The sequence below is a fragment of the Salmo salar genome, chromosome 03 (assembly GCF_965601325.2).
Source record: "Salmo salar chromosome 03, fSalSal1, whole genome shotgun sequence".
NCBI classification, from domain to species: Eukaryota; Metazoa; Chordata; class Actinopteri; order Salmoniformes; family Salmonidae; genus Salmo; species Salmo salar.
The window spans coordinates 64,615,644-64,643,616 of NC_138293.1; the positions used below are offsets into that span (position 1 = coordinate 64,615,644).

The window sequence follows — 27,973 nt, forward strand, 5'->3', positions numbered from 1 at the left end:
GCTAGGGTCAGTCTGTTATATTTGGAGTATTTCTCCTGTCTTATCCGGTGTCCTGTGTGAATTTAAGTATGCTCTCTCTAATTCTTTCTTTCTTTCTTTCTTTCTTTCTTTCTTTCTTTCTTTCTTTCTTTCTTTCTTTCTTTCTTTCTCTCTCTCTGAGGACCTGAGCCCTAGGACCATGCCTCAGGACTACCTGACATGATGACTCCTTGCTGTCTCCATTCCACCTGGCCGTGCTGCTGCTCCAGTTTCAACTGTTCTGCCTGCGGCTATGGAACCCTGACCTGTTCACCGGATGTGCTACCTGTCCCAGACCTGCTGTTTTCAACTCTCTAGAGACAGTAGGAGCGGTAGAGATACTCTCAATGATTGGCTATGAAACGCCAACTGACATTTACTCGAGGTGCTGACTTGTTGCACTCTCGACAACTGTGATTATTATTATTTGACCATGCTGGTCATTTATGAACATTTGAACATCTTGGCCATGTTGTGTTATAATCTCCACCCGGCACAGCCAGAAGAGGACTGGCCACCCCTCATAGCCTGGTTCCTCTCTAGGCTTCTTCCTAGGTTTTGGCCTTTCTATGGAGTTTTTCCTAGCCACCATGCTTCTACACCTGCATTGCTTGCTGTTTGGGGTTTTAGGCTGGGTTTCTGTACAGCACTTTGAGATATCAGCTGATGTAAGAAGGGCTATATAAATAAATTTGATTTGATTTGATTCCGCCTTCTTATTAACCACTTACGTTACTGCCCCAATATCATTCTCATGCCAGACAATATATATTCTGAGAAGGGTGACAGACATTCTCTTAGGTGAAATGCTTTAGAAAAAAAACATGACACATCTCCAAAAATAAACTAGTATTATCCCTCCAACTAAGGACTCCCACAACGTGCTTCTCAGTTGTTCTTGTTGTAAGTCTACAAGAACAAGTCCGGTCATACACTGCATTTTTTTAAAAACAGATCATCAAATATTCTTCTAAAAATTATTTACTAATTTTAATATTGCATGTTTAAAATGTGTGTGTCTGTATGTGATACACATTAACAGCCTAACTCTCGGGCTGATCTCATTGAACATCCTCAAACTGAGCACAGAGTTGATAAGCAGTGCTTTCATGCCTTAAGGCTGTGGACTAATTGGCTTCAACAGTATTCACCTGCTTCAGGTTGCCACATATATTTAGATGCACCAATAGAAGTATTGAAACAATAAACACGCATTGGCTGCATTTACACAGGCATTCCAATTCTGGTCTTTTGCCCAATTATTGGCAAAAGATCCGATCTCATTAGTCAAAAGACCTGTTAGTGGCAAAAGATCAGAATTGGGCTGCCTGTGTAAACGCAACCATAGACTGCGCTGAAGAGGTTTGAGAATGGAAAAGGTCAAATTTAAATGTAAGGGTTGTAAATTACCAAATGATATTCATATAATAATCAACTTGCTCCTTACAATATGCATTCATACATTGGTTCAAATCAGGATGTCTTTAGTGAGGACCTCTCCATTACACTGTAAACAATAAGAAAAAAGATTCCCACTAATTTCCTAGCAAAGGAACTGACTAACTCCCATGGAGTTCACCCACTGTAGCTGGGCCTAGAGCCAGGAGGTTGGTGTGTGGTTGTATTTTTGTGGAAGACCATTGCCATGGGTGATTCAACACATGAGCGTTTTCCTCAGGAGAGGCATATGGACTAAATTGTACATTGATGTGCTGGGATCTCTCATGCAGAGTACATTTAAAGTTGAAAGCAAATGCAGCTTTTGAGATGAGTAATTACTCAAGTTTGTGTTATGGGTGGTTCTCATTCTAAAGCAATGCCCAAACCTGCTTTATTAGAGCACATCTTGTCAACAGAATTAACATCAGGTTATGTTCGCAATAGTTTATATGCGTCTGTAATCCTCCCCTGAGCATTCTTGTAATTAAAAATGTAATTGAATGTGCACTGTGGCATGGGATTGTTTGGCTTGGTGTATAGTTGGACTGTCTGCAATTCATTATTTTATTGATCATGTGGTGATTTATTATAAAAATGTGTCCCCCAGATGTTCCACTCCAGCAGTGTCAAAGCCTTTACCTGAGGCAGGACTTGTCTGTTCATGTCTTTGTTTTGACTAAATCAATATTACACAGTAATGTACTGGGATATGAAACAATAAAGATCAGAGGAGGTGTTAGCTTTTATGCCCACGATATCCCACCGATGATGTATGATGCTGAGCTCGGATAAAATTATCTGGAACAAAGAGCCCCCCTACTGTTTACAGAAGGTTGGAAAATGAACCTCCAGTACCCCAACAGACTGTTGATGATTAACATACAAATGATGACTTCACTAACTTCTTAAGTCTAGTTATTAGCAGGGTTTGGGAGTAACTGTTTACTTGTAAACTGATTACAAAAAAAATAACTAATCAGTTACGTTACCAGCAAAAAAAACTTCTGAAAAACTAGATGATAACTTCTTGAATTACTTTTAAATTCAGAAAGGATGTTTTCTCAATGAAATTCAATTCCCTTTTGTCATCTTCTAATGCCTCTTAAGGAGAAAGTAATCCAAACATAACTGAAAGTCATCAGATTTGGTGACTGAGTTTGGGTAATACAAAAGTGCTGATTCCAATTTTGGACAGAAAACTTGTAACTAACATATTACATTTAGAAAGTAACCTACTCAACCCTGGGTACAAAGTAAAACAAATTAAAAGGTTTGTAATTGTCATAGCAATATGACTACAACATTGACTTTAGCTTCCTGACGTGCATACAAAATGGGAGATTCTGTTTTGGGTGGATTTCTCCTTAAAAACATTGACTCATAGTTGCCCATGAGTTGTTTCTGAAGAAACAGAATACTCATAAACTGTTTTTGCAGGATTGTGGACTTCCCATGTGACACAGGATTTATATTTGGAAGCATTCCAAACACACTGTCAGGTTACAGGGCTATGGAAACATGTGGTGAAGCAGTTTCAGTTTGTGTTAGTAGTCTGCTATGAAAGACTGGTATTCAGCAATATTGTCTCTGAGTAAGATGTAGGCTAGTTTGTTGCTATTAGAGAAGGTGTCAAACATGTCTGATGTAATAGCATGGAGAATACTGTAACAGCCCCCCAAAAAAGCCCCAAAAAAGCCAAGGCTTTCGACTCTGTCAATCACCACATCCTCATCGGCAGACTCAATAGCCTTGCTTTCTCAAATGATTGCCTAGCCTGGTTCACCAACTACTTCTCTGATAGAGTTCAATGTGTCAAATCGGAGGGCCTGTTGTCCGGGCCTCTGGCAGTCTCTATGGGGGTGCCACATGGTTCAATTCTTGGGCCAATTCTTTTCTCTGTATACATCAATGATGTCGCTCTTGCTGCTGGTGAGTCTCTGATCCACCTCTACGCAGACGATACCAATCTGTATACTTCTGGCCCTTCTTTGGACACTGTGTTAACAACCCTCCAGACGAGGTTCAATGTCATACAACTCTCCTTCCGTGGCCTCCAACTGCTCTTAAATACAAGTAAAACTAAATGCATGCTCTTCAACCGATCGCTGCCCGCACCTGCCCGCCCGTCCAGCATCACTACTCTGGACCGTTCTGACTTAGAATATGTGGACAACTACAAATACCGAGGTGTCTGGTTAGACTGTGAACTCTCCTTCCAGACTCACATCAAACATCTCCAATCCAAAGTTAAATCTAGAATTGGCTTCCTATTTCGCAACAAAGCAACCTTCACTCATGCTGCCAAACATACCTTTGTAAAACTGACCATCCTACCGATCCTCGACTTCGGCGATGTCATTTAAGAAATAGCCTCCAATAGCCTACTCAATAAACCGTATGCAGTCTATCACAGTGTCATCCGTTTTGTCACCAAAGCCCCATATACTACCCACCACTGCGACCTGTACACTCTCGTTGGCTGGCCCTCGCTTCATACTCGTCGCCAAACCCATTGGCTCCAGGTCATCTACAAGACCCTGCTAGGTAAAGTCCCCCCTTATCTCAGCTCACTGGTCACCATAGCAGCACCCACCTGTAGCACGCTCTCCAGCAGGTATATCTCTCTGGTCACCCCCAAAGCCAATTCCTCCTTTGGCCGTCTCTCCTTCCAGTTCTCTGCTGCCAATGACTGGAACGAACTACAAAAATCTCTGAAACTGGAAACACTTATCTCCCTCACTAGCTTTAAGCACCAACTGTCAGAGCAGCTCACAGATCACTGCACCTGTACATAGCCCATCTATAATTTAGCCAAACAACTACCTCTTCCCCTACTGTATTTATTTATTTATTTATTTAGCTCCTTTGCACCCCATTATTTCTATTTCTACTTTGCACTTTCTTCCACTACATATCTACCATTCCAGTGTTTTACTTGCTATATTGTATTTACTTTGCCACCATGGCCTTTTTTGCCTTTACCTCCCTTATCTCACCTCATTTGCTCACATTGTATGTGGACTTATTTTTCTACTGTATTATTGACTGTATGTTTGTTTTACTCCATGTGTAACTCTGTGTTGTTGTATGTGTCGAACTGCTTTGCTTTATCTTGGCCAGGTCGCAATTGTAAATGAGAACTTGTTCTCAACTTGCCTACCTGGTTAAATAAAGGTGAAATAAAAAAAATAAAAAAAATAAACAGTGTCGAAAGTAGGATAAATGGCTCATCTTTTGGTTTGGGAATAGTATGGCTATGTTATGCACTATAATGATGTCATCAGATAAATGGAATGTGTATCATGAAAGGAGAGCACAATTGCCATGCCGTTTTTCATAAGTAGTAACTGTAACCAAATACAACAACTAAAGCATTTTCACTAACAAGGCTAGATTACAAGCACATGTTTTTTTTTTTCAATGTGTGCTTTACAGTGTGTGCCTTTCTGGGTGACAGTTCTGTTTTCTTTTGTCTGGCACAAGCAGTAATGTATGTTTCCATGCCTGACATCATTGTGAGGATTCTTGGAAACCTTATTCCTTTTCCAAAGCTTTTAGGCAAATAGTGCCACCCATAACAACAGCCACTGCCAGACACATTATTACACTTGGCCTAGGCCTACTTGTGAAACTGGGGAAATTACATTATAGGATAAATACAATTACAATGGGAACATTAGTCATACATGATTTGAATGAAAAATATCTAAATACATTTTGATTAATAACAAAATGCAGATGTTTCTATCCTTGTTAGCCTATAGCCTGATCTTAATTTAGTTTGTGATCTGCACAGCACCAGCACATTTTTGATGTTCTTCAACGCTCACCCTTGCACGGGTGGGACTTCCGTTCGAGACGCGGGAACTTCCGTTCGGGAAAACAACATGGAAGTGAGAACGGATCTATTTCTTTTTGAGTTTGCAATTGCAACAGTCAGTGATAAGTACCCATGCATATTGGAAACGAACTAACACTTAGTTGTTCATCTAACCAGCTTTTTGCCAATGTAATTGCTTGTAGCTAGCTACTAACTAACTAACTCACATACCGATAACCGTAGGTAGCAGCTGTCTATAATGCTTCACAATAACATTAACGTTAGTTAGCGAGCTAATAGCTACTACTTAGCCCTTTCAGTTTGACAAATGCCAAAGGGTTTAGGCACTTTTCGGGGATAAATCCGTTATCGTGATGTAAAAATGTTTTACAAATAGGCAGACTCGATGTTGAGATGAAATAATTATTTACCGACCAGTTTCCAAGTAGCTATGCTAACTAGCTATCTGTGTGTCTCATGTTGAAATCTCTGCACCCACACAGTAACGTTACATGATTTGGCAGTGAGTGTACATGATGAATCGTCCCAAGCCTACAACGATCAGGCGGCCTAGTGCTGCAAAGCCCTCAGGTATGTACAGTATCTAGCAATGTGCACCCACTTTATCTAACTTTTGTCAAACATACAATAATATTACAAGTGTTTCTCTTCCAAATGTTGCCAATAGGTCACCCTCCTCCTGGAGATTTCATAGCATTGGGGTCAAAGAGTGGCGCAGAGTCCAAAGCACCTGCAGTTCTCCTTAAGCCAGCGTCCACCTTACCCACTGACCGTAAACGAGAGACTTCCTCGTCACTTCCATCCTCCTCTGGCCTGTCCGGCCTCGTGAAGCGCCCCAAGATCTCCTCTACACCTCCTGTCAGTGCCCTAGGACGACTGGCTGATGTGGCAGCAGTGGACAAAAGGGCTATATCGCCTTCGATCAAGGAGCCCTCAGTGGTGCCCATAGAAGGTAGGAAACAGTATCAATTCAAATATTTTTTTCAGTGGAATAGGTACTGGTGAAACCTGTTTCTGTGATGTGCTGTGACTGTGCATATTATTAACACAATGGTTCTCTTGTAGTCCCCCCAGCAGTGCTCCTGGATGAGATTGAGAATGCAGAGCAGGATGGAAATGATGATCGCATTGAAGGGGTGCTCTGTGGAGCTGTCAAACAGCTGAAGATGAACCGGGCTAAACCTGACATAACACTATACCTCAGCCTCATGTTCCTGGCCAAGATTAAGCCCAATCTCTTCGCCACTGAAGGCATTATTGAGGTGAGATTTGAAACCCAACATTTTACAATCAGTTCCATACAATTGTTATACAGATTGGTTCATGACTTTCTCTATCTGTGCGCGGACAGGCCTTGTGCAGTCTCCTTCGCCGGGATGCCTCCATCAACTTCAAAGCAAAGGGCAACAGTCTGGTGTCTGTGCTAGCCTGCAACCTGCTGATGGCAGCCTATGAGGAGGATGAGAACTGGCCAGAGATCTTTGTCAAAGTGAGAACCACTCATCATTCCTATTGGATTTCTGTTTGTATTCTAGCTGCATTGTTACCACTGTTGTGCGCTCTCTAACATCCTCTTGTTCTTTTCAGGTGTACATTGAGGACTCTTTGGGGGAGCGAATTTGGGTAGACAGTTCCCATTGTAAGAATTTTGTGGACAATATCCAGACTGCCTTCAGTACCAAAATGCCCCCAAAGAGTATGCTGCTGCAGTTGCAGACTGACACTGGCCGCTCCGGTGGAGATATCAGTGCAGGTATAGTACTGTATGTACAGTTTAAGTCGGAAGTTTACATACACTTAGGTTGGAGTCATTACAACTCGTTTTTCAACCACTCTACACATTTCTTGTTAACAAACTATAGTTTTGGCAAGTCGGTTAGGACATCTACTTATTTATTCACATCTATGTATTTCAAGGCCTACCTTCAAACTCAGTCCCACTTTGCTTGACATCATGGGGAAATCAGCCAAGACCTCATAAAATACATTGTAGACCTCCACACGTCTGGTTCATCCTTGGGAGCAATTTCCAAATGCCTGAAGGTACCACGTTCATCTGTTCTAACAATAGTACGCAAGTATAAACACCATGGGACCACGCAGCCGTCATACCACTCAGGAAGGAGACGCGTTCTGTCTCCTAGAGATTAACGTACTTTGGTGCAAAAAGTGCAAATCAATCCCAGAACAACAGCAAAGGACCATGTGAAGATGTTGGAGGAAACGGGTACAAAAGTATCTATATCCACAGTAAAACGAGTCCTATATCAACATAACCTGAAAGGCCGCTCAGCAAAGAAGAAGCCACTGCTCCAAAACCGCCATAAAAAAGCCAGACTACGGTTTGCAACTGCAAATGGGGACAAAGATGGTACTTTTTGGAGAAATGTCCTCTGGTCTGATGTAACCAAAATAGAACTGTTTGGCCATAATGACCATCGTTATATTTGGAGGAAAAAGGGGGACGCTTGCAAGCCGAAGAACACCATCCCAACCGTGAAGCACGGGGGTGGCAGCATCATGTTGTGGGTGTGCTTTGCAGCAGGAGGGACTGGTGCACTTCACAAAATAGATGGCATCATGAGGATGGAAAATTATGTGGATATATTGAAGCAACATATCAAGACATCAGTCAGGAAGTTAAAGCTTGGTCGCAAATGGGTTTTCCAAATGGACAATGACCCCAACCATACTTCCAAAGTTGTGGCAAAATGGCTTAAGGACAACAAAGTCAAGCTATTGGAGTGGCCATCACAAAGACCTGACTTCAAACCTATAGAAAATTTGTGGGCAGAACTGAAAAAGCGTGTGCGAGCAAGGAGGCCTACAAACCTGACTCAGTTACACCAGCTCTGTCAGGAGGAATGGGCCAAAATTCAACCAACTTATTGTGGGAAACTTGTGGAAGGCTATCTGAAACGTTTGACCCAAGTTAAACAATTTAAAGGCAATGCTACCAAATACTAATTGAGTGTATGTAAACTTCTGACCCACTGGGAATGTGATGAAAGAAATAAAAGCTGAAATAAATCATTCTCTCTACTGTTTTTCTGACATTTCACATTCTTAAAATAAAGTGGTGATTCTAACTGACCTAAGACAGGGAATTTTTACTAGGATTAAATGTCAGGAATTCTGAAAAACTGAGTTTAAAATGTATTTGGCTAAGGTGTATGTAAACTTCTGACTTCAACTGTATGTACCTACCGGTTTGTTCAGGTGTGAATCCTGTCACATTGGATTTGACTCTTAATCATTACTACGTCATGTAACATTGGGCGGTAGGTAGCCTAGCGGTTAAGAGCGTTGGGACAGTAACCAAAAGGTTGCTGGTTCGAATCCCCAAGCCGACTAGGTGAAAAGTCTGTGCCCTTGAGCAAGGCATTTAACCTTAATTGCTCTTCTGTGTCGCTCTGGATATGAGTGTCTGCTAAATGACTAAAATGTCAACTTTCCAGGGAGCAGTCCTCACCCCTCCACCCCAGATGAGGATGACAGCCAGACTGAATTGCTGATTGCTGAGGAGAAACTTAGTCCAGAAGATGATGGACAAGTTATGCCAAGGTATTTAGGCATAGACTACTAAATATACAGTAGTAGTAATATGTTGATTGCCTGTCTGTATTGTCTGTCTGCTTCTACTTAGACCGATCCGTTTATTGGACAGTTTGTGTTCATTCACTCTTCATCTCATCGTAGGTACGAGGAGCTGTCTGAGAGTGTGGAGGACTATGTTCTAGATGTCCTGAAGGACCAGTTGAACCGCAGGCAGCCCATGGACAATGTGTCCCGTAACCTGCTGCGTCTGCTCACTGCCACCTGTGGCTACAAGGAGGTGCGGCTTATGGCTGTGCAGAGGCTGGAGATGTGGCTGCAGAATCCAAAGGTGAGAGGAGGAGTAACACTCAGCTACACACATCCCCTTCACTAGTTAACAGGAATCATCATTTCATTGGCAATTGTAGTCTAAAGTGGACATTAGAGCCATCTCCTTCCAGCCTCAAATCTAACATGTAAATGCATCTGTTTGCATGAAATTAAATCTGATAGTGAACTAGTGTTCTGTTATGTGTAATGAAGCCTTTTGTCTCTGCAGCTGACCCGTCCAGCTCAGGACCTTCTCATGTCTCTCTGTATGAACTGCAACTCCCATGGAGCGGATGACATGGAGGTGATCTCCAACCTCATCAAGATCCGCCTGAAACCTAAAGTCATCCTCAATCACTACATGCTCTGTGTCAGGTCTGCAGGTCCTCTCTTATGGCCATATGATTGTTTAGTTTGGATAGTCCCCTACATATGGTTTATAGATGTTCGACTAAGTACCTATTTTCATGTCCTCATTCTGGTTCAATCCAAACATCAACCCTAACAAGTTGTTGCATATCAACATAGTTGATGTGTTCAATGTTGTTAGTTTGAACATCCTATAGTGGACCATTTATATTTCAAAAGCCTTGGTGCAGAATGCTTTATTCATACACTTAACAGTGCTGTCTGGCCTTTGATTACCAGGGAGCTACTGAATGCACACAAAGACAACCTGGGAACTATGGTGAAGCTGGTGATCTTCAATGAGCTGTCCAATGCCAGGAACCCCAACAACATGCAAGTCCTTCACACACTGCTCCAGCACAGCCCAGAGCAGGCCCCTAAGGTGAAGGAGTATTCCATGCTGACATGACAAGACAGCTGGGGAAAATAAATCAATTTGTTACTGTGGGGAAAGTAAATATATGTGGTTCACAGTGCTCGAAATTAAGGCTTGCCCAGGGCAAATTAAAAAAATCTATATAAAATATGAATGTCGGACAACCAGAATATAGATTTTAGTTGTCCGAATGGACAAGAAAAAAAATCACAATATCAAACAATTGACATTCTGAGTAAATTGCCTATATTCCTATTTGCTAAAGTCTATTTCAATCAATATGTTATATTTACACAAAGCAAGAGAACAATGTAGACAGAGCTAACGCCAACAGCGTCGTTGTGATCGAGGTGTAAGAATGACCAAAGCAGCACAAAATCCAGTCAGAATATATATATATATTTATTTATTTCTTCTCTCTCTCAAATGTCGGATGATCTGGGCCAATAGCCAAAGTCAATTTGTATAGAGGACACTCCAGTGTCTTATTGTTATAGAAGCCCACATTTTCATTTGATATTAATATGACTTGCTAGATTTCTCCTGCCGTGCTATTTCATGATCGCAAAGTTTAGTTGCTTTTAAATAACTCCAAAACACGGGAGACCTAAGGTAATAATGAGAGAGATGAAAAATAATAGCAAGATATAAAGGTCAAATGAGACATTTGAACAACCTTACAGTTAGTTGAATTATAAGACAGAAATTATGCATGCATGTGAGGTTGGGAATAAAAGTTGCGAACCAACTAATTGAATTATCATAAAGCATTAAGCCCAATTAAAGATACGAAGACTGTTTTCCAAACTATTCTAATAAAGTATTTAAATGTCCTAAAGTTGCAGCTTTTAAATGGGAATAATTATGAAAGTCGGAGTCTATGCTATTCTCAATCACAGATTTATTTTAGGCCACGGAGTGAAATTGAGCAAACAATACCGAGATTGAAAAATCATCGAATGATGAGTCAAAAAAAAACGTATGCTACAGCTGAGGAAAGCTTATGAAAGAAATGATGCAGTGTGTGCAACCTACCTACAACGTATATAGTAGCCTTGGCCTAATAAGAGAGGAAGATGAGGGAATATATGCGAATCAGTTTGTAATTATCCAGTTCTGAGGTAAGCAGAGTTGCTCTGGAGCCCATGATGATTAACAACCCATCACATGACGCAACAAGAACACCGCCAGCATGGCTCATTGACTGTCACTCGCTCCATCTGCCCGCTCACAGACACACAGATGGCCAAATAAGCCTAGGCTACTACACATTTATTTGGTGCCACAGCTCCACCTGAGATTTGTCTCCCTAAATATCTTTTGTCTATGTCATGATTTTGCTCGTCCCTCCTGTAGCATGTGATCCAAATGCTTAGCAGTCTTCAAACCAGTATTAACCGTGCTACACACGGCTGTACCTGTCCTCTAATACAGGACTAGTGAAGGCCCAGTACACTACATTCATTTTTCAGGGGGTGCTGCAGCATCCTCAGCACCCCTACTTCCCGTTGTTATGCCCTTTTGACTGATGGTGGTACAGACCTTTTTTGGGGGAAGGGGGGCATGTTGACAAGTGACTTCAGCTTTTGGATAATTAAAACATTTAATGTCAAGCCCGGGTTCAGAAATTGACCTGTATAAGCTTTATTGGCTTTGGATTGAAGTGCACGTTTTTTTTTTCTTGGATTGATTGCACTTTTACTTTATTTTTAATAACTGAAACACAAGAAGGAGATGTTGTTTGGGAACCGCTTGTCTTAAAGCTGTCCTCTCCCTTCTGATCCTCCTTAGTTCCTGGCCATGGTGTTCCAGGACCTGCTGACCAATAAGGATGATTACCTGCGTGCCTCTCGAGCCTTGCTGAGAGAGATCATCAAACAGACCAAGCACGAGATCAACTTCCAGTCCTTCTGCCTGGGTCTGATGCAGGAAAGGAAGGAGGCCACCTACGTCGAGATGGAGTTCAAAGTGAGCTCATGATCTTTATATTACTCCCACCTTGTCTCGGTCTCCTGTACCATTAAATAACTCACCCCCTACCTAGTTATATGCCCTTCTGTGCCTCTTCACCGATGAATAACTTCTATGTGTTCTCTGTGGATCTGAGCTCATGCTCTCTGTCTGTTTTCCACAGGAACGCTTTGTGATCCAGGTGACAGACCTGCTCACGTGCTCCATGATGTTGGGCATCACAGCTCAGGTCAAGGAGGCTGGCGTTGCATGGGACAAAGGAGAGAAGAAGAGTAAGTTCTTGCACTTCTCTGGTTGTTGTCGATGTGGGCATTTTGAACATCCCTTTTGTCTGTTTCAGATCTGGATGGTCTGAGATCCTTTCAGAATAATATCGCTGCCATTCAGAGGGATGCTGTGTGGTGGCTTCACACTGTTGTTCCCACTATTGCCAAAGTGCCATCCAAGGACTATATACACTGGTATGTGTTTGGGAGTTTTCATGACACTTTGATTGTTCAAAAAGATAAATATAGGGGGAGCTAATAAACATCCTACAATAGTTACTTAAGATAATTCTTCTACCCATGGAATGAAAATATACTTGTTTCTTTTCCCCAGTCTTCACAAGGTGCTTTTCACAGAGCAACCAGAGACCTACTACAAGTGGGACAACTGGCCCCCTGAGAGCGACAGAAAGTGAGCACCTCTTCCCAACCTTTGTTTTAGATTTGTTTTATTCATGGCTGTCTGTCCATCCCTGCTGTCTGTCCCTGCTGTCTCTTCCTGCTCCGTTGACATCACTTAAATGTTTTGCCTCCGCCAGTTTCTTCCTGCGGCTGTGCTCTGAAGTGCCTCTGCTGGAGGACACTCTGATGCGTATCCTGGTCATCGGACTGTCCCGTGACCTGCCCCTGGGCCCGGCCGACGCCATGGAGCTGGCGGACCACCTGGTGAAGAGGGCGGCCGGGGTCCAGTCCGATGGTACAACATCTGCAACAGCAATGGGTAAGTGGAGTTTACTTACAGTAGTTAACATTTTCATGAAAAGAGATGAAGTTGAGGGAACTTTGTTTATTTGGCTTAACACGGAGAGGGATATTTCGCTTGTTTCCTGGTTTTGCTTTTGTAGATCTGGATGTGTTGAGAGTGGAGCGGATCCAGCTGATTGATGCGGTGCTGAACCTGTGCACCTACCACCACCCAGAGAACATCCAGCTGCCTGCGGGGTACGCTGCTCTTTTACTGTAATTAATCAACTTGCCAGCCAGCTTTGAGTTGATGTTCGATTTCTGTAAATAACACATTTGATATTTTTCAAGCTATACTCCTCCGAACCTGGCGATAGCCACACTCTACTGGAAAGCGTGGCTCCTGCTACTTGTGGTGGCCGCTTTCAATCCACAGCAAATAGGTATGAGTCTCAATCACGTTTCCCTACATATCATCAGTATATATATATTAGAACCGTAGCCACAGGTTTTACCTTTTGTTACAATCAACCACGTATTTCTCTCCAGGCTTGGCTGCCTGGGACGGCTATCCCACACTGAAAATGCTCATGGAGATGGTCATGACAAAGTAAGTGCCAAGTATGAAACGTTTATCAGTTTAAACCCAACACATACCAGACTAACTACTCAACAAACCTTATCTTTCTCCTCCCCCTTTTTCCTGCTTGGCAGTAACTACTCCTACCCTCCATGCACGGTGGCCGATGAGGAGACCAAGACAGAGATGATCAACAGGGAGCTGCAGGTGTCCCAGAGAGAGAAGCAGGAGATCCTGGCCTTCGAGAGCCACCTGGCGGCTGCCTCCACCAAGCAGACCATCACAGAGAGCAACAGCCTGCTGCTCTCCCAGCTCACCAGTCTGGACCCACAGTAAGACTCTTGCTTTATACCTGCACCTTGTAGACTACTTTTAGGGACTGTTCCTAGACCCAGATTAAGTCTAGTCCTAGACTTTAAAAAAAAAGCATACTAAATGGAGAATATCCATTGAATGGTCTTTTTAAGGCCACGACTAGGCTTAATCTGGGTCTGGGAAACTGACCCATTTTCATTCATTTGATAATAAGTGGTAATCTTACTTGTTTCTTTTTTCTAGGGGCCCCCCTCGCAAACCCCCACCCGCAGTCCAGGAGCAGGTGAAGAGCCTTAACCAGTCCCTTCGCCTGGGTCACCTCCTCTGTCGCTCTCGCAACCCTGACTTCCTGCTCAACATCATCCAGAGACAGGTAAACAAGAGCACATCCTCTCTCGCCAATAGAAAGTATTCTCTGGGAGGAACGCAACAACTGTGTTCTATGTTTTCCCCAGGCCTCCTCTCAGTCAATGCCCTGGCTGGCTGACCTGGTGCAGTCCAGTGAGGGGTCCTTGGACGTGCTGCCCGTGCAGTGCCTGTGTGAATTCCTGCTTCACGATGCTGCAGATGACAACTTGCCCATCGAGGATGACGAGGAAGGAGAGAGCAAAGAGCAGAGAGCCAAGAAAAGACAAGTATGCTGCCGTTAACAGCTATCACATTTTTGTTTGTTCTGAATGGCTTTTGTGGTCAGAGAAATCACTGACTCCAGCATCTCAAAGGATACACTTGTCATGTTTTATTTAATCCACACAAACCAACAAATGCCATTTCTTCTCTTGTCTCTCTCGCTACACCAGAGGCAACAAAAGCAGAGGCAGCTGCTTGGGCGGCTGCAGGATCTGCTGTTGGGTCCTAAAGCTGACGAACAGACCACGTGTGAGGTGTTGGACTACTTCCTGCGGCGCCTCAGCTCTTCTCAAGTGGCATCAAGAGTCCTGGCTATGAAGGTACATTATAAGAGACAGGACACACACAAATATGAGTGTTTCATTGATTTGCTGAGGAGATGTATTCATCTACTTTGGTTGTTCTGCTGTTGTTCAGGGTCTGTCTCTGGTGCTGACTGAGGGGGGTCTGAAGGATGGAGAGGAGAGGGACCAGCCCATGGAGGAGGACTCCAGAGATGCTGAGCTCCTGCCAGGGTACCAGTGGCTCCTGCAGGACCTCCCCAAGCTGCCCCTGTTCGACAGCGTCCGGGGCATGACCTCCACCGCTCTGCAGCAGGTCAGTGGGGAACTGGTCTAGATTGTTCGTGTGAACCGTATTTAGCCTCATTGTCAGGTTGTAGCTGACAGTTTTTTTTCGCTGAAGGGATGTGGTAAGAATGTGTGTTGTGTTTCTGTTCTTTCCCAGGCCATCCACATGGAGACAGACCCACAGACCATCAGCGCCTACCTCATCTACCTGTCCCAGCATGCACCAGTGGAGGAGCAGGCGTCTCACAATGACCTCGCTCTGGTAGTCCTGACACCTCTTATCCTCAGTCATACATCCTATTATTTACCTGAGTTGTGTGTTCAGTCGAGCACCCTGTAGCAAAATGTTTTGCACAGAGAACTAAAGTCTGTGTTCTTATTGAACAAGTTCAGGTAGTTTCAAAACGTTTTCTTCCCTACTGAACATGACCCTGTATTGCCTTCATAGTTAGATACTGAGGTGGGTTTGATTTGGGATCCTCCAGGATGTGGCCCGTCTGATTGTCGAGCGCTCCACCATCATGAACAGCCTGTTCTCCAAGTACTCCTGTCGGCCCGAGTCAGACGCTGTGCTCTCAGCCCTCATCTCCATCTTCTCCAGCTACATCAGGAGGATGAGGAAGACCAAAGAGGGAGAGGACCTTTACAGCTGGGTGAGGATTGGATCATTACTGGGAGGGACTGGGGGTAACCTCACATTTTCTACATCTAAATGGAAGATGGTTTCAGACTGATGGTTTCATATTGGTAGACCCTTAGCGTTCATTTCAACTAGAGGTGCTTGCTGTCAATACAGTTGTCACTGAAATTAAATTACACCTTTGACCCTTTCTATTGAACTTTATAGTCAGAATCTCAAGACCAGGTGTTTCTGCGTTGGACCACAGGGGAGACAGCCACCATGCACATTCTGGTGGTCCATGCGATGGTCATTCTCCTGACGCTCGGTCCACCCAAAGGTTTGTATCTCTGAATACCACACTTGTTGTTACAAACATGGCCTGTCTACTGTACCTCAGTGTCTGTTTCAGTGTATAGTATGATTCATGTGTGTCTGTTTTCAGAGGAGAGTGACTTCTTCAACCTCCTGGACATCTGGTTCCCCGACAAGAAACCCCTCCCCACCGCCTTCCTGGTGGACACCTCCGAGGAGGCCCTGCTGCTACCTGATTGGTTGAAGCTGAGGATGATCCGGTCAGAGGTTTCACGATTGGTGGATGCAGGTACGAGTCCAAACACATTAAATACATGCAGGTAGAACGGTATATGGTTTAGGTCTAACAGAATACAATACGACCGTATATAAAAAAATATATAATTCTGGTATTTATGATACAATGTCTGTCCTCTGCAGCGCTGCAGGATCTGGAGCCCCAGCAGCTGCTGCTGTTTGTCCAGTCGTTTGGCATCCCCGTGTCCAGTATGAGTAAACTGCTGCAGTACCTGGACCAGGCCGTATCCCACGACTCACAGACACTGGAACAGAACATCATGGACAAGAGTGAGAGAGCTTGACCACAAACTATCCTACTACACTATATCTATTCCACGTGGATGTTTGCCTCAGTCATGTAGCTAGTGCTCATATAATTTATTCCTGAAGATTTTGTGTCTAAGTCTGACTATTTAGTGCTGACGGTATATTGTCTATTCCTGATGTTTCTGTATGTCCTGTGCTACAGACTACATGGCTCATCTGGTGGAGGTGCAGCATGAGCGAGGCGCCACAGGGGGGCACACTTTCCACGGGTTGCTCAGCTCCTCTCTCCCTCCTCGCAGAGGTCAGTCAGGGAAAGGGGGATACCTAGTCAGTGATTCAACTGAAATGTGTCTTCCGCATTTAACCCAACCCCTCTGAATCAGAGAGGTGCGGGGGGCTGCCTTAATCGACATCCACGTCTTTGGCGCCCGGGGAACAGTGGGTTAACTGCCTTGCTCAGGGTCAGAACGATAGATTTGTACTTTGTCAGCTCGGGATTCGATCCAGCAACCTTTCGGTTACTGGCCCAATGCTCCTACCCGCAAGGCTACCTGCCTCCCCATACAGGCTCTTATTACTACTATGTGATTACATTTGTTTATGCCTTTCTGTGTTACCTTTCTTATAAAAGTTTTGGAACAGCCCAGTAAAAACACAGTTTTGGTATTTTGGGTCCATACCTGTCAATAACCTTACAGATAGTACTGAGGTGAACAGAGCCAAAGTTACCGTGGAAACTCCTAGTGGCTCCTTGAAGATGAGAGCCAATCAAATCCCAGTGATTGGGCCTGAGGATGACCTCACCGGCATGTTGCTTCAGGTAGGAATGTATCTCTGCCTGGAGATTGATGACACATTAATACCTGTCTGAAGTCATTTTGAAGTTTGTGGAGCAAATAATTTTTTCTCTCTGATTTCATCAACCATTTTCTTGTAGTTTGTCTGATAAAACAGACACACAAGGCTTTTTTAATCATACCTGCACAAGTAGCCTACAGTGAAGTGATTGATTATCCTAGCTGACAGAGTTGTTTGATTAGTACTGTAGTCAGATCTAACACCTGTTTTTCAGAGTGCTGACTGAGGGTCTAATACTTCTGGCTTTGTCTCCACAGATGTTCCCTCTGAAGGTGGACCACCGCAGGCCCAGCCCCCCTCCCCGGCCCCTCTCCCTGGCCCTGCAGCAGGCTCTGGCCCAAGAGCTGGTGCGTGCCAGACAGGGGGGGCACCCCCAGCAGGGTGGGGTGGCAGTGCGTCTCCTACAGGCCCTGGCTGCCCTGCTCAGCTCTGCCCACGCCGGGGCCCTCGTCATGGCCATGAACCGCTGCCACGCCCTGTCCTGCCCCATGCTGCGCCAGCTGCACCTCTACCAGGTATGATTGATTTACTCTGCTGTCCTTCTAAACAGTGCTGCATCTCTGGCTCTCTCTGTAGCCTATATATGTATGTTTCATCAGTCACCACTACGACAGAATACATGCATGTCTGTCATTACACCAAACAGATGTGAATGTATTGGGTTGTGTTTTTCTCCTTTTCTCGGTCTTCCTCCATCTCTTCTACTCAGCGGCTGGTGTCGCAGGACGTGGCCTTCTCCTCTCTCTTCTTCAAGGCTGTCATGGAGATGATGACATGGTTGGAGAACCCGGCTGTGGAGGCGGGGCCGCTGCGGGCCTTGCTCAAGTCATTCGCTGGACAGTATTCCCAGAAGCACCGGCTCACTGATGGTGGGTGCTCCTTATCATGTCCTTGGCTGCGTACAGAATTATACCCCATTGCACATATACAGTTGAAGTCGGAAGTTTACATACACCTTAGCCAAATACATTTAAACTCAGTTTTTCACAATTCCTGACATTTAATCCTAGTAGAAATTCCCTGTCTTAGGTCAGTTAGGATCACCACTTTATTTTAAGAATGTGAAGTAGTAGAGAGAATGATTTATTGCAGCTTTTATTTCTTTCATCACATTCCCAGTGGGTCAGAAGTTTACATACACTCAATTAGTATTTGGTAGCATTGCCTTTAAATTGTTTAACTTGGGTCAAACGTTTCGGGTAGCCTTCCACAAGCTTCCCACAATAAGTTGGGTGGATTTTGGCCCATTCCTCCTGACAGAGCTGGTGTAACTGAGTCAGGTTTGTAGGCCTCCTTGCTCACACATGCTTTTTCAGTTCTGCCCACAAATTTTCTATAGGATTGAAGTCAGGGCTTTGTGATGGCCACTGCAATACCTTGACTTTGTTGTCCTTAAGCCATTTTGCCACAACTTTGGAAGTATGGTTGGGGTCATTGTCCATTTGGAAGACCCATTTGCGACCAAGCTTTAACTTCCTGACTGATGTCTTGAGATGTTGCTTCAATATATCCACATAATTTTCCTCCCTCATGATGTCATCTATTTTGTGAAGTGCACCAGTCCCTCCTTCAGCAAAGCACCCCCACAACATGATGCTGCCACCCCCGTGCTTCACGGTTGGGATGGTGTTCTTCGGCTTGCAAGCCTCCCCCTTTTTCCTCCAAATATAACGATGGTCATTATGACCAAACAGATCTATTTTTGTTTCATCAGACCAGAGGACATTTCTCCAAAAAGTACGATCTTTGTCCCCATGTGTAGTTGCAAACCGTAGTCTGGCTTTTCTATGGTGTTTTTGGAGCAGTGGCTTCTTCCTTGCTGAGCGGCCTTTCAGGTTATGTCTATATAGGACTCGTTTTACTGTGGATATAGATACTTTTGTACCTGTTTCCTCCAGCATCTTCACAAGGTCCTTTGCTGTTGGTCTGGGATTAATTTGCACTTGTCGCACCAAAGTACGTTCATCTCTAGGAGACAGAACGCGTCTCCTTGCTGAGCGGTATGACAGCTGCGTGGTCCCATGGTGTTTATACTTGCGTATAAGATGAACATAGTACCTTCAGGCGTTTGGAAATAGCTCCCAAGGATGAACCAGACTTGTGGAGGTCTACAATTTTTTCTGAGGTCTTGGCTGATTTCTTTTGATTTTCCCATAATGTCAAGCAAAGAGGCACTGAGTTTGAAGGTAGGCCTTGAAATACATCTACAGGTACACCTCTAATAGGCTAATTGACATAATTTGAGTCAATCAGAAGCTTCTAAAGCCATGACATAATTTTCTGGAATTTTCCAAGCTGTTTAAAGGCACAGTCAACTTAGTGTATGTAAACTTCTGACCTACTGGAACTGTACTGGTGTTATGGTCTCTGGTGGGTCTCCACCCAGTTCAGTTATGGTTCTAGATAGCCCGGTCTTGGTGGGATCAGTAAAGTCTAGATAGAGCTGATCTGGACTGAAACAGTTCTTGGTGTATTTTAAATCCACTTCAGATCAGGCCAGAACTCTGCTGCTACACCTCCTTCCATCCATTGTGATTAAGTGAAATAATCTGTCTGTAAACAATTGTTGGGAAAATTACTTGTCATGCACAAAGTAGATGTCCTAACTGACTTGCCAGAACTATAGTTTGTTAACAAGAATTTTATGGGGTGGTTGAAAAACGAGTTTTAATGACTCCAACCTAAGTTTATGTAAACTTCTGACTTCAACTGGATATATTTATGACACAGACACACATACTTGGGCCTAGTCACAGATAGTCAGGTAATCGACTGTTAACGGTGTGATGATAACTGACTATGCCTATCCTCTGCAGTTCGTACAGGCTTCCTCCACCTGGCTGAGGCCCTGGCTTATCGGAGGGACTCCGAGGTGGCCGTGAGGGCCATAATCGCCACACTGAAGGCAGGGGAGAGATGTAACGCAGAGCCGGAACTGATAGGCAAAGGTATGGTACTTTAGTGCGTCGTTCACTCTCTCTCTCAGGCTAGAACATCAACTATCCTCACTATTTCTGCCCCAGTTTGGATGTAGTGGCTGACGTGACTCAATTTCCCCCGATCTGTTTCTTTCATTGCCGCCTCTGAGTCTCTGTTTTTCCTTTGTTGACCTGTTCCTTTATGAGTTTATAAGCTCTTCTCTGAAACCAAACCAGACCAGCGGCTTCCAGTTTGTTTATGTCCAATATAGGCTCAGGTCTCCATCAAGCCCAGATGAAGGATGTTTTGACTTTAAACTGGTTGCGGCCAAGCTGGTGATCTAGGTTACGCAGAAATGCCATAATGGTAGTTGGTAGTTCATAGTTTTGGTGGTTTTTGGCTTGCCACTACAAAGTTTCATTTTTCCTCTGAATCACAAGATTTTTTCCTGAGCTCAGCATCATGGCCAGGTTCGGGTTTTGTTTTACTTCTGAATGTTCCGCCGTAGCTGAGGGAATGGCACAACCATCACATGACAGCTCGTAACACTCAGTACTGTTTGTTGTTCCCAGTGTTACAGGGGCTAGTGGAGGGGAAGTCTCCATATTTGGAGGAACTGCTGGCCTTGCTAATGACTATTGGAACAGAGACGGGGACCGGCTCTACCACCGCAGGCCCTGTTGCCATGGTGATAGCACTGCTTCTCCAGGAGACTGAAGAGCAAGCCGTGAAAATGGAGGTGGATACAAACAAGTAAGCATGTAAATTCTATCACGCCTAAATCATTCAAGACATGTATTTTTGCCCTTACTCAAACAACAACATACAAATCTGGTTAACTGTGGCATTGATCTCATAGAGAACATTTTGTTTGTCTGTTTATGGCTTTATGTGCTTTGTAATGCCTTACAATAGTAATATTTCTATGTTTAATAATCAGTGCTTTGTTTGACTGAGGGATTGTATAGATTCATCATTCATGTAGCCCGGCTTTGAGCCTGTCAATCTGTTCACTTCCCTTTCAGCAGCAGCTCTGAGGTGACAAAGACTGGGTCCAGCTCAGGGCTGCTTGTTGATTGGCTGGGACTTCTTGACCCTGAGGTCACATCTGTGTGTCCAGACCTTCAGCGGAAGCTGCTCTTTGCTCTCAACAAGGTAATCTCAGCATGTGTGTGTGTGTGTGTGTGTGTGTGTGTGTGTGTGTGTGTGTGTGTACTCCACCACCTTACTTCATGTGGTTTATTCCAGGGTAAAGGAACTCCCTCCTACAGACCATACCTTCTGGCATTGCTGACCCATCAGTCCAACTGGACAACTCTGCATCAGTGCATCAGTGCTCTTCTCAGCAAGCAGCAAGACCAGCGGTCAGTCAGTATATCAATCCCAAATCATTACCTTCAGCAGTAGTAGTCACACTGACAGTGTTTCCCAAATAGTGAAAGTTGTATTGTAATATTCTGTAATGGTGTTGTGTATGCTGTTCTCCAGACTGGACCCATCTTCTGCTCTGGACTTCCTGTGGGCCTGCAGTCACATCCCTCGTATCTGGCAGGGCCGGGACCAGAAGACCCCACAGGTAGCACAGTACACCAGTTTAGCCGTCACGTGACACAAACCAGAGAACATTGTTCCCCCTCAGCCTGACTGCTTCCATCACTTTTCTCTTGTGCTCTCTCCCTCTCTCCAGAAACAGACAGATACATTTGTCCTGCGGTTGAACCCGGAGGAGCTTATCAGTCTGGTGGACCTCATCATGTCAGAGTCTGAGCTCCACAGCCGCGGCGACTCCTCTCCCCCTTCCAACGCCCCCGGCAACGCCAAGAGCACCCTGGACCACACCTCCTGCTCCCTCATCCAGTCACGGCTGCCCCTGCTCCACAGCTGTTGCCATGGCGACCTGGAGAGAGTGAAGAAAGTCTCGGAATACCTCATCAACTGCACAAAGAAATGGGGTGACAGGTATGGGTGGGTTGTTGGCTCTTGCACTGACATACTTAGTCAGGCTTGTCCAATGGGAATGTAATACTATTTACAGGGTGATATGTGATCTACTTTAGACAGAGACGCCCTCTCTCTCTCTCTCTCTCTCTCTCTCAATACCCCATCTGTTCCTTCAGCAACAGCAGACATGACACTCCATAATATTTTGGTCCCATAAGGTTCACTAAAGTGCCCACAGTTCATTTAGTTAGACATATTTTTCACCCTCCCTAATTAGCCCCAGTATTGAACTTGGTCTTTGGCCTCTTTTAAACTGAGCTGATAAACTTGGGGCCATATCACTAGATTACCCCCAGACGGAACAGATGAAATTCACAGACTGAATGTTCTGTCAGACACAACGCTGTGTGGACCAGGGGAAAGGCGATAATTAGGTCTATTGGTGTGAAATGAAGTCGTGTGTTCTGTGATCTCTTTAAAAGCTCAGTGTATTATAATAAAGCCAAGAGGATTAGGGCTGCAGCTCTAAACGTGCTGCCTGTGTTGTGGATTCCTGCTCCGACTTAGCTGCCTGTCAGAAATCAGGGTGCAACTTCTCTTTGTGGAAGCCAAACCTTCTTTCATGAGTCTGCCTCTGGTTATTAAACCACTTTTAATGGGGAAACTCTGGCCAAGGTCAAGCAGCAAAATTATCTATCCAATTACAATATTTTTATGCACAGCTAAGCTGTCTTGTACAAATAGTTGCGACTGAAAACATGGGTTGCTTAAAACCCATCTTACAAAGCAGACTGTGTTTGGCCTTGTGTGGGATAAACATTTCCCTGTCTGATAGGCATTCTCCTCACAGCCTCTTCTTTTAAGGCTCATCGCTAGGTTAGCTGGTGTTTATTCCAATTACATGATGGTTGTTGAAGAGACAGTGGAATCGGACTCTTGGTCAAGGTTGTTGCTGTTTATGGAAAACACCACCAGTGAATACAAATCCTGTTGATTCGTAGACGGTCTGACATGTATGAGCCAACTAACTAGGCCTACATCAGACGAGAGCATTGTAGTAGGACACCATTGTGACTGTCTGCTGTGTGGAAACTGTTGTCTGGTGTATGCTAGCTGACTCCATTGTGTGTTCCTTAGTGTGATGAGTAAGCGGTGCCAGAACCTCCTACTCCAGCTCTACCTGCACTTCCCAGAGGTCATCCAGCACGTGACCTTACCTGACGCCACCCTGAGCAGCGAGGGGGCCGCCAACGGCACCACATGCAAGGTAGACTAGACCTTCAGCTGGCTCAGTCTCTTAACTGTTTCTCAAAGCCATTGGCTGACACAGAAGCCGTCATAGAGGTCTTAAGGACTGATGTGTGATCCCTCCCTCTCAGCACGACGTCCTGGTTCACCGTCTGGTCACGTTGCTAGGCGATACGGGAGACACAAAGTCGGCTGAGAACCGGATGTCAGACGCTAACCTGGCCTGCAGGAAGCTGGCTGTGTCCCACCCTGTCCTCCTCCTCAGGTGAACATAATGTTGATTACAAACTTAGTGTTGGACATATGAATTCATGCACCTCTTATGGTAGATTGTAGCTCCATAGCTACCTTCACTGACGTGATTTAAAATCACCCTGTGAATGTTTTTGTTCTCACCTTTGCTGTAGTAAGGTGGAACGTCTGGGGAATGATCACAGCTTACCTTTCTAAACTTTCCAGACACTTGCCGATGATCGGAGCGCTTCTCCACGGACGCATCCACCTCAACTTCCAGGAGTTCCGGAGCCAGAACCACCTGACGTTCTTCAGCAACGTGCTGGCCATCCTGGAGCTGCTGCAGCCGTTGGTGTTCCACGGTGAACACCAGAGGGCGCTGCAGGACTGCCTGCTCTCCTTCATGAAGATTCTGCAGGTGAGGGAATGAACACGGAACGCACTCACAGATCAGCCTCAGGGTTTTCCAGTTGGTTTGGTGACATTTGCTTGTGTTTTTCTTTTTAGCGTTTCAGAGTGATATGGCTTCTCATAGGTGGGGAAAGAATAGATTGTTGCCACTGTTAACAGCTGTGGTTGGCTGGATATCTTGACTAGATCTAATGTGTTTTCACAGAACAGTAGTATTTCCACAAGGTCAACTGCTTTGTGCATTAAAATAACTATCTTTCTGATCATGGAGTTAATAACGTTGTGGTCCATATTCCCTGCAGAACCTCAGGAGACCTCGTATGCATCCGTTGGCCGTCTTCAGTAAATATGTGCAGTTCATTCAGAAGTACATTACCCACGATGCAGCAACAGCCATTCCCTATCTACAGAAGCATTCCGATATCCTACAGTAAGTCATTGAACTGGGGTTTTAAAAAAATGATTATTGAGACATTAGGATTGGCGACACCATTGCATTAATGTTAGTTGTTATTTCACATTGTGTGGAGCAGCGAAGGAGTGACTTGTTTTTCTCTGTTTGTCCCGGTAGGGGGCTCTCATCAGAGCACCCTGACCTGCTGCTCAAGTCCCTACTGGCTGGCCTCACCCTGCCTGTGAAGACTGGCTCCTCTGACAGCTCTGCAGAGGACAGAGATGGTAAGCTTATCCGCTCATGAAAACTTTGCCTTGAATGAAAAACATAAGTGAATCAGAACACATCAACAATTTGACAAATGAAAAAAATATAGAATATATTAAATAGACATTTTGACTGGATACAGATACATACAAATCAACCATCTCGCTAAATGTGGTGTTTTTGACATGTCTCTGGGTTTCCTCTTATCAGATGAGTCGTCCTCTGGTTCCCTGCCCATGGTCAGTATCTCAGCCTCCGTTCCACTGACTGCAGCTGACATGACCAAGTACCTGAAGAAGATCTCCAGGGGAGAAGCCATAGAAGGTCATTACGTATAATACACTCTCGGGTCAGTTTAACACGGGATTTTGCTGAACTTTACCAACATTTTGCTCCCCTCTGTGTTTCAGATGTGCTGGAAGTTCTGACCGAGGTGGAGGACAAGTCCAAGAGGAATCCTGAGATCATCCAGTACTTCACTGTAAGTTCGCCTTCTAATAACACACCTTTTATTATGAACAAATAATCCCCCAACACACACTCTGCTGCACCACTCTGTACAGTATAAGGTAACAGGTTTTCATTTCCTTCCCTGCCCTCAGAATGACCTGCAGAGACTGATGAGTTCTACTGAGGAGTTGTGTCGTAACATGGCCTTCAGCCTGGCCCTGCGCTGCATCCAGAACAACCCGTGGTAAGATCAGAATGCTGACACCTCTAGGATTTCTCTGCTTATTTTTATAGGAATCTAGAGAGCGAGCGCGCCAGTTGTCTGGCTGGATATTAATTTATTGATGCGTTGTCTAGGAATGTTTAGCTGCAAATGTTGCTGTAGTGGTACCTGTAAGGTGTTGTCTGTTGTCCTTCATGTAAAATAATGTTTCCTTAAAGTTGTGTTTCCTAAGTAAGAATTGTGGGTTTTTTTCGGTGGTGCTGCAGCACTGCAGCAGACTTCCTGCCCACCTTCATGTACTGTATGGGCAGCGGGAACTTTGACGTGGTGCAGACAGCGCTTAGGAACCTGCCAGAATACGTGCTGCTCTGTCAAGGTATGATTGTCCTATCTTCTCAGCACTACACAGCTTCTGTGCTTGGTCCTTATTATGGATCTAAACGCGCCAGTTGGAAAGTCAACTGTTCTGTGTTTTCAAGATGTTTAAGGATTCATGCTCAAAGCAAACATGTTTTTTGGTTTTGTTTCATTGTGCTTTTCTCCTCAGAGCATGCAGACATCTTACTCCACAAGGCCTTCTTGGTGGGGATCTATGGGCAGATTGACACCAGCTCTATGATCTCTGAGTCCATGAAGGTCCTGCACATGGAGGCAACAACATGAGGACCCGGGGGTGCAAGTCCTTCTCCTCTGACAGGAGGCAGTGTCACCATAACATTTTTGTACTGTAGATTTAGACTCAAGTTATACACAACTGCTCTGTTCTTTTTAGCCATTTGGTAATTTCATCAGGATTTATGGATTGATACGAACTGATTTTTTGATTCGAAGGTAATATCGAAGTGTTCAAAAGATGGTGATAATGATTATTGTAAAAATAATAATAATAATAATAATAATAATAATAAATTCACTCATGCTTGTTTTGCAGTGATAGTGTTTCTATTATTTTTGAAATAATGAATACTGGCTATCTATCAACCACTGTCAGAAATTGAAACTTTTGAAATTATGGATTTTTGTCTCAAATATAATAGGAATAACATCACATAAAACCACAGTGCCATATGACATGTCTTTTCTGTTGCTTCTAACCTCAGAGTTCATACTATAATGGTGTCTGTGCTGCATTTTTAAACATTTAAAAGAAGTCAGTTACCAGCTGAAATTGTGGAGCATAATCTTTGGAATTTCAGCCGAACTAATTATTGCTTTTGGGCATCAACATTTCACCACCTCAAACAAGAGAACCGGAGCAACAGTTAATGGAGCAAGACCCTGGTGCCTTCATATTTCATTCCATGCGTTCTCTGAGCCAGATCATGTTTGAAATGGCTGTCATAGTTATGCACTCTTTTCACTGGGGCGTAGAAGACAAATTAAAGGCATGCGATGGAAACCAATTTGCCATGAAAGTGTGAGTTGTTTTGCCCAGTGCCACTGACTTCATCAGAAACCCTCTCGATGGAGTCAAAGGGGTAGACGAGACAACGTGCAGGCATGCAGGTAACCCAGCTAACTGTTCCTTCCTCACCCATTTATGGGAAATTAACCAAGGCAGTAATTGTTCAATCATACAGACCAAAGCGCTGTTTTGAAGGCTGCATGTAGGCAGGCTGTTTTGGCCAGCACTGAAATGTACTTTGCTGGTGTTGGATTACATGGTGAGACATGGAGAGGAAGCAGTTGGTTAGTGATGGGAGAATCCTATGTGAAGGTGGAACATGCCCACACTGGTGGGTCAGGGGACGCTGTTGTCCGGTGGGACTGACAGTCACTCTACATACTGCACACATAGGGCTGATGAAAGCAGCCTCCTTCAATGAGGTCCACACATGTCCAATGATCTGCTCACTGCTACCCTTTTAACATGTTATAATTGATCGGAAGCTAGGGTTGGAAATGTCTTCAAATGTTCAAGTGATTCTGCCACCATCATGGTTTTCACCGTTATATGTGCTGCTGTGCATAGTCAATTGGATACAAATTGGAATGAAAAAGACTCTTGGATGGGTTGACTAATTGTCCAAATATGTTTCTTAATGCTTGTAGTGCAAACAATTGTGCTACAATTTGGTCACAAAAAAAGCCTCTTGTATTATTTAGTTTGTATTTGAAAACATGTTACCTCGCATTGTTTTGAGTGAATTTTTATCTCTATACTTTTCCCATTTTGTTAGAACTCTATTGCTTTTAAACTCTATCTACTGCAATTATTCTACTTGTCTGTGTTCTCCTCCCATTGTTTGTTTTTTGGTTAATGAGTTAATTGCACCTGTAAGGTGTTCTCTAGTTCACACTGAGTCTGGGGTTGAAAGTTGTGTTTGTGGTTATCCATCAGCTAGCAACAGATGCCGTAGCTGCCTGGGCTCTTGGTGAGGCGCCAGCATCCCATTGGCTTGGAGGCAGTGAGGCGGAACAGGGATGAGTGACAGCCAGTGAGGAGGAGGAGATGGAAAGAGAGGGCTGTCATTAAGTAGCCTGATGGGCCACTGACATGCTAATAACCGCTGCCATGATTCATCATCACATCAGACTAGCGTTTGATGCCCTCAGAAGCACCTGGTGCTGTGGTCTGTACTA

At 44.3% G+C, this 27,973-nt stretch overlaps 1 protein-coding gene across 4 annotated transcripts; it reads left to right on the forward strand.

Annotated features, from left to right (window-relative positions):
* The first annotated feature begins 5,272 nt into the window (after window positions 1-5,272).
* LOC106601055 (integrator complex subunit 1) lies at window positions 5,273-27,611 on the forward strand. Of its 4 annotated transcripts, none has more exons than XM_045715050.2 (48): window positions 5,273-5,351; window positions 5,782-5,869; window positions 5,967-6,251; window positions 6,365-6,561; window positions 6,651-6,788; window positions 6,887-7,052; window positions 8,758-8,863; window positions 8,999-9,185; window positions 9,396-9,541; window positions 9,815-9,956; window positions 11,742-11,918; window positions 12,085-12,193; window positions 12,262-12,382; window positions 12,522-12,599; window positions 12,727-12,908; window positions 13,033-13,129; window positions 13,223-13,314; window positions 13,421-13,481; window positions 13,586-13,783; window positions 14,010-14,139; window positions 14,222-14,401; window positions 14,567-14,716; window positions 14,814-14,993; window positions 15,123-15,227; window positions 15,451-15,618; window positions 15,813-15,924; window positions 16,030-16,188; window positions 16,320-16,466; window positions 16,648-16,746; window positions 17,144-17,265; window positions 17,561-17,818; window positions 18,013-18,172; window positions 20,120-20,251; window positions 20,795-20,975; window positions 21,248-21,377; window positions 21,471-21,586; window positions 21,711-21,798; window positions 21,910-22,181; window positions 23,301-23,430; window positions 23,543-23,676; window positions 23,871-24,063; window positions 24,359-24,486; window positions 24,628-24,734; window positions 24,928-25,041; window positions 25,128-25,198; window positions 25,320-25,411; window positions 25,657-25,766; window positions 25,938-27,611. In XM_045715050.2, exons 2-48 carry the CDS (start codon window positions 5,812-5,814, stop codon window positions 26,051-26,053), a joined length of 6,624 nt encoding a protein of 2,207 aa, XP_045571006.2. In that variant the 5' UTR covers window positions 5,273-5,351; window positions 5,782-5,811; the 3' UTR covers window positions 26,054-27,611. The 4 variants fall into 4 exon arrangements, with proteins under 4 accessions (XP_045571006.2, XP_045571005.2, XP_045571008.2 ...); XM_045715049.2 differs by having other exon boundaries at window positions 5,319-5,393; XM_045715052.2 differs by having other exon boundaries at window positions 5,319-5,393; window positions 21,251-21,377.
* The last annotated feature ends 362 nt before the right edge of the window (window positions 27,612-27,973 follow it).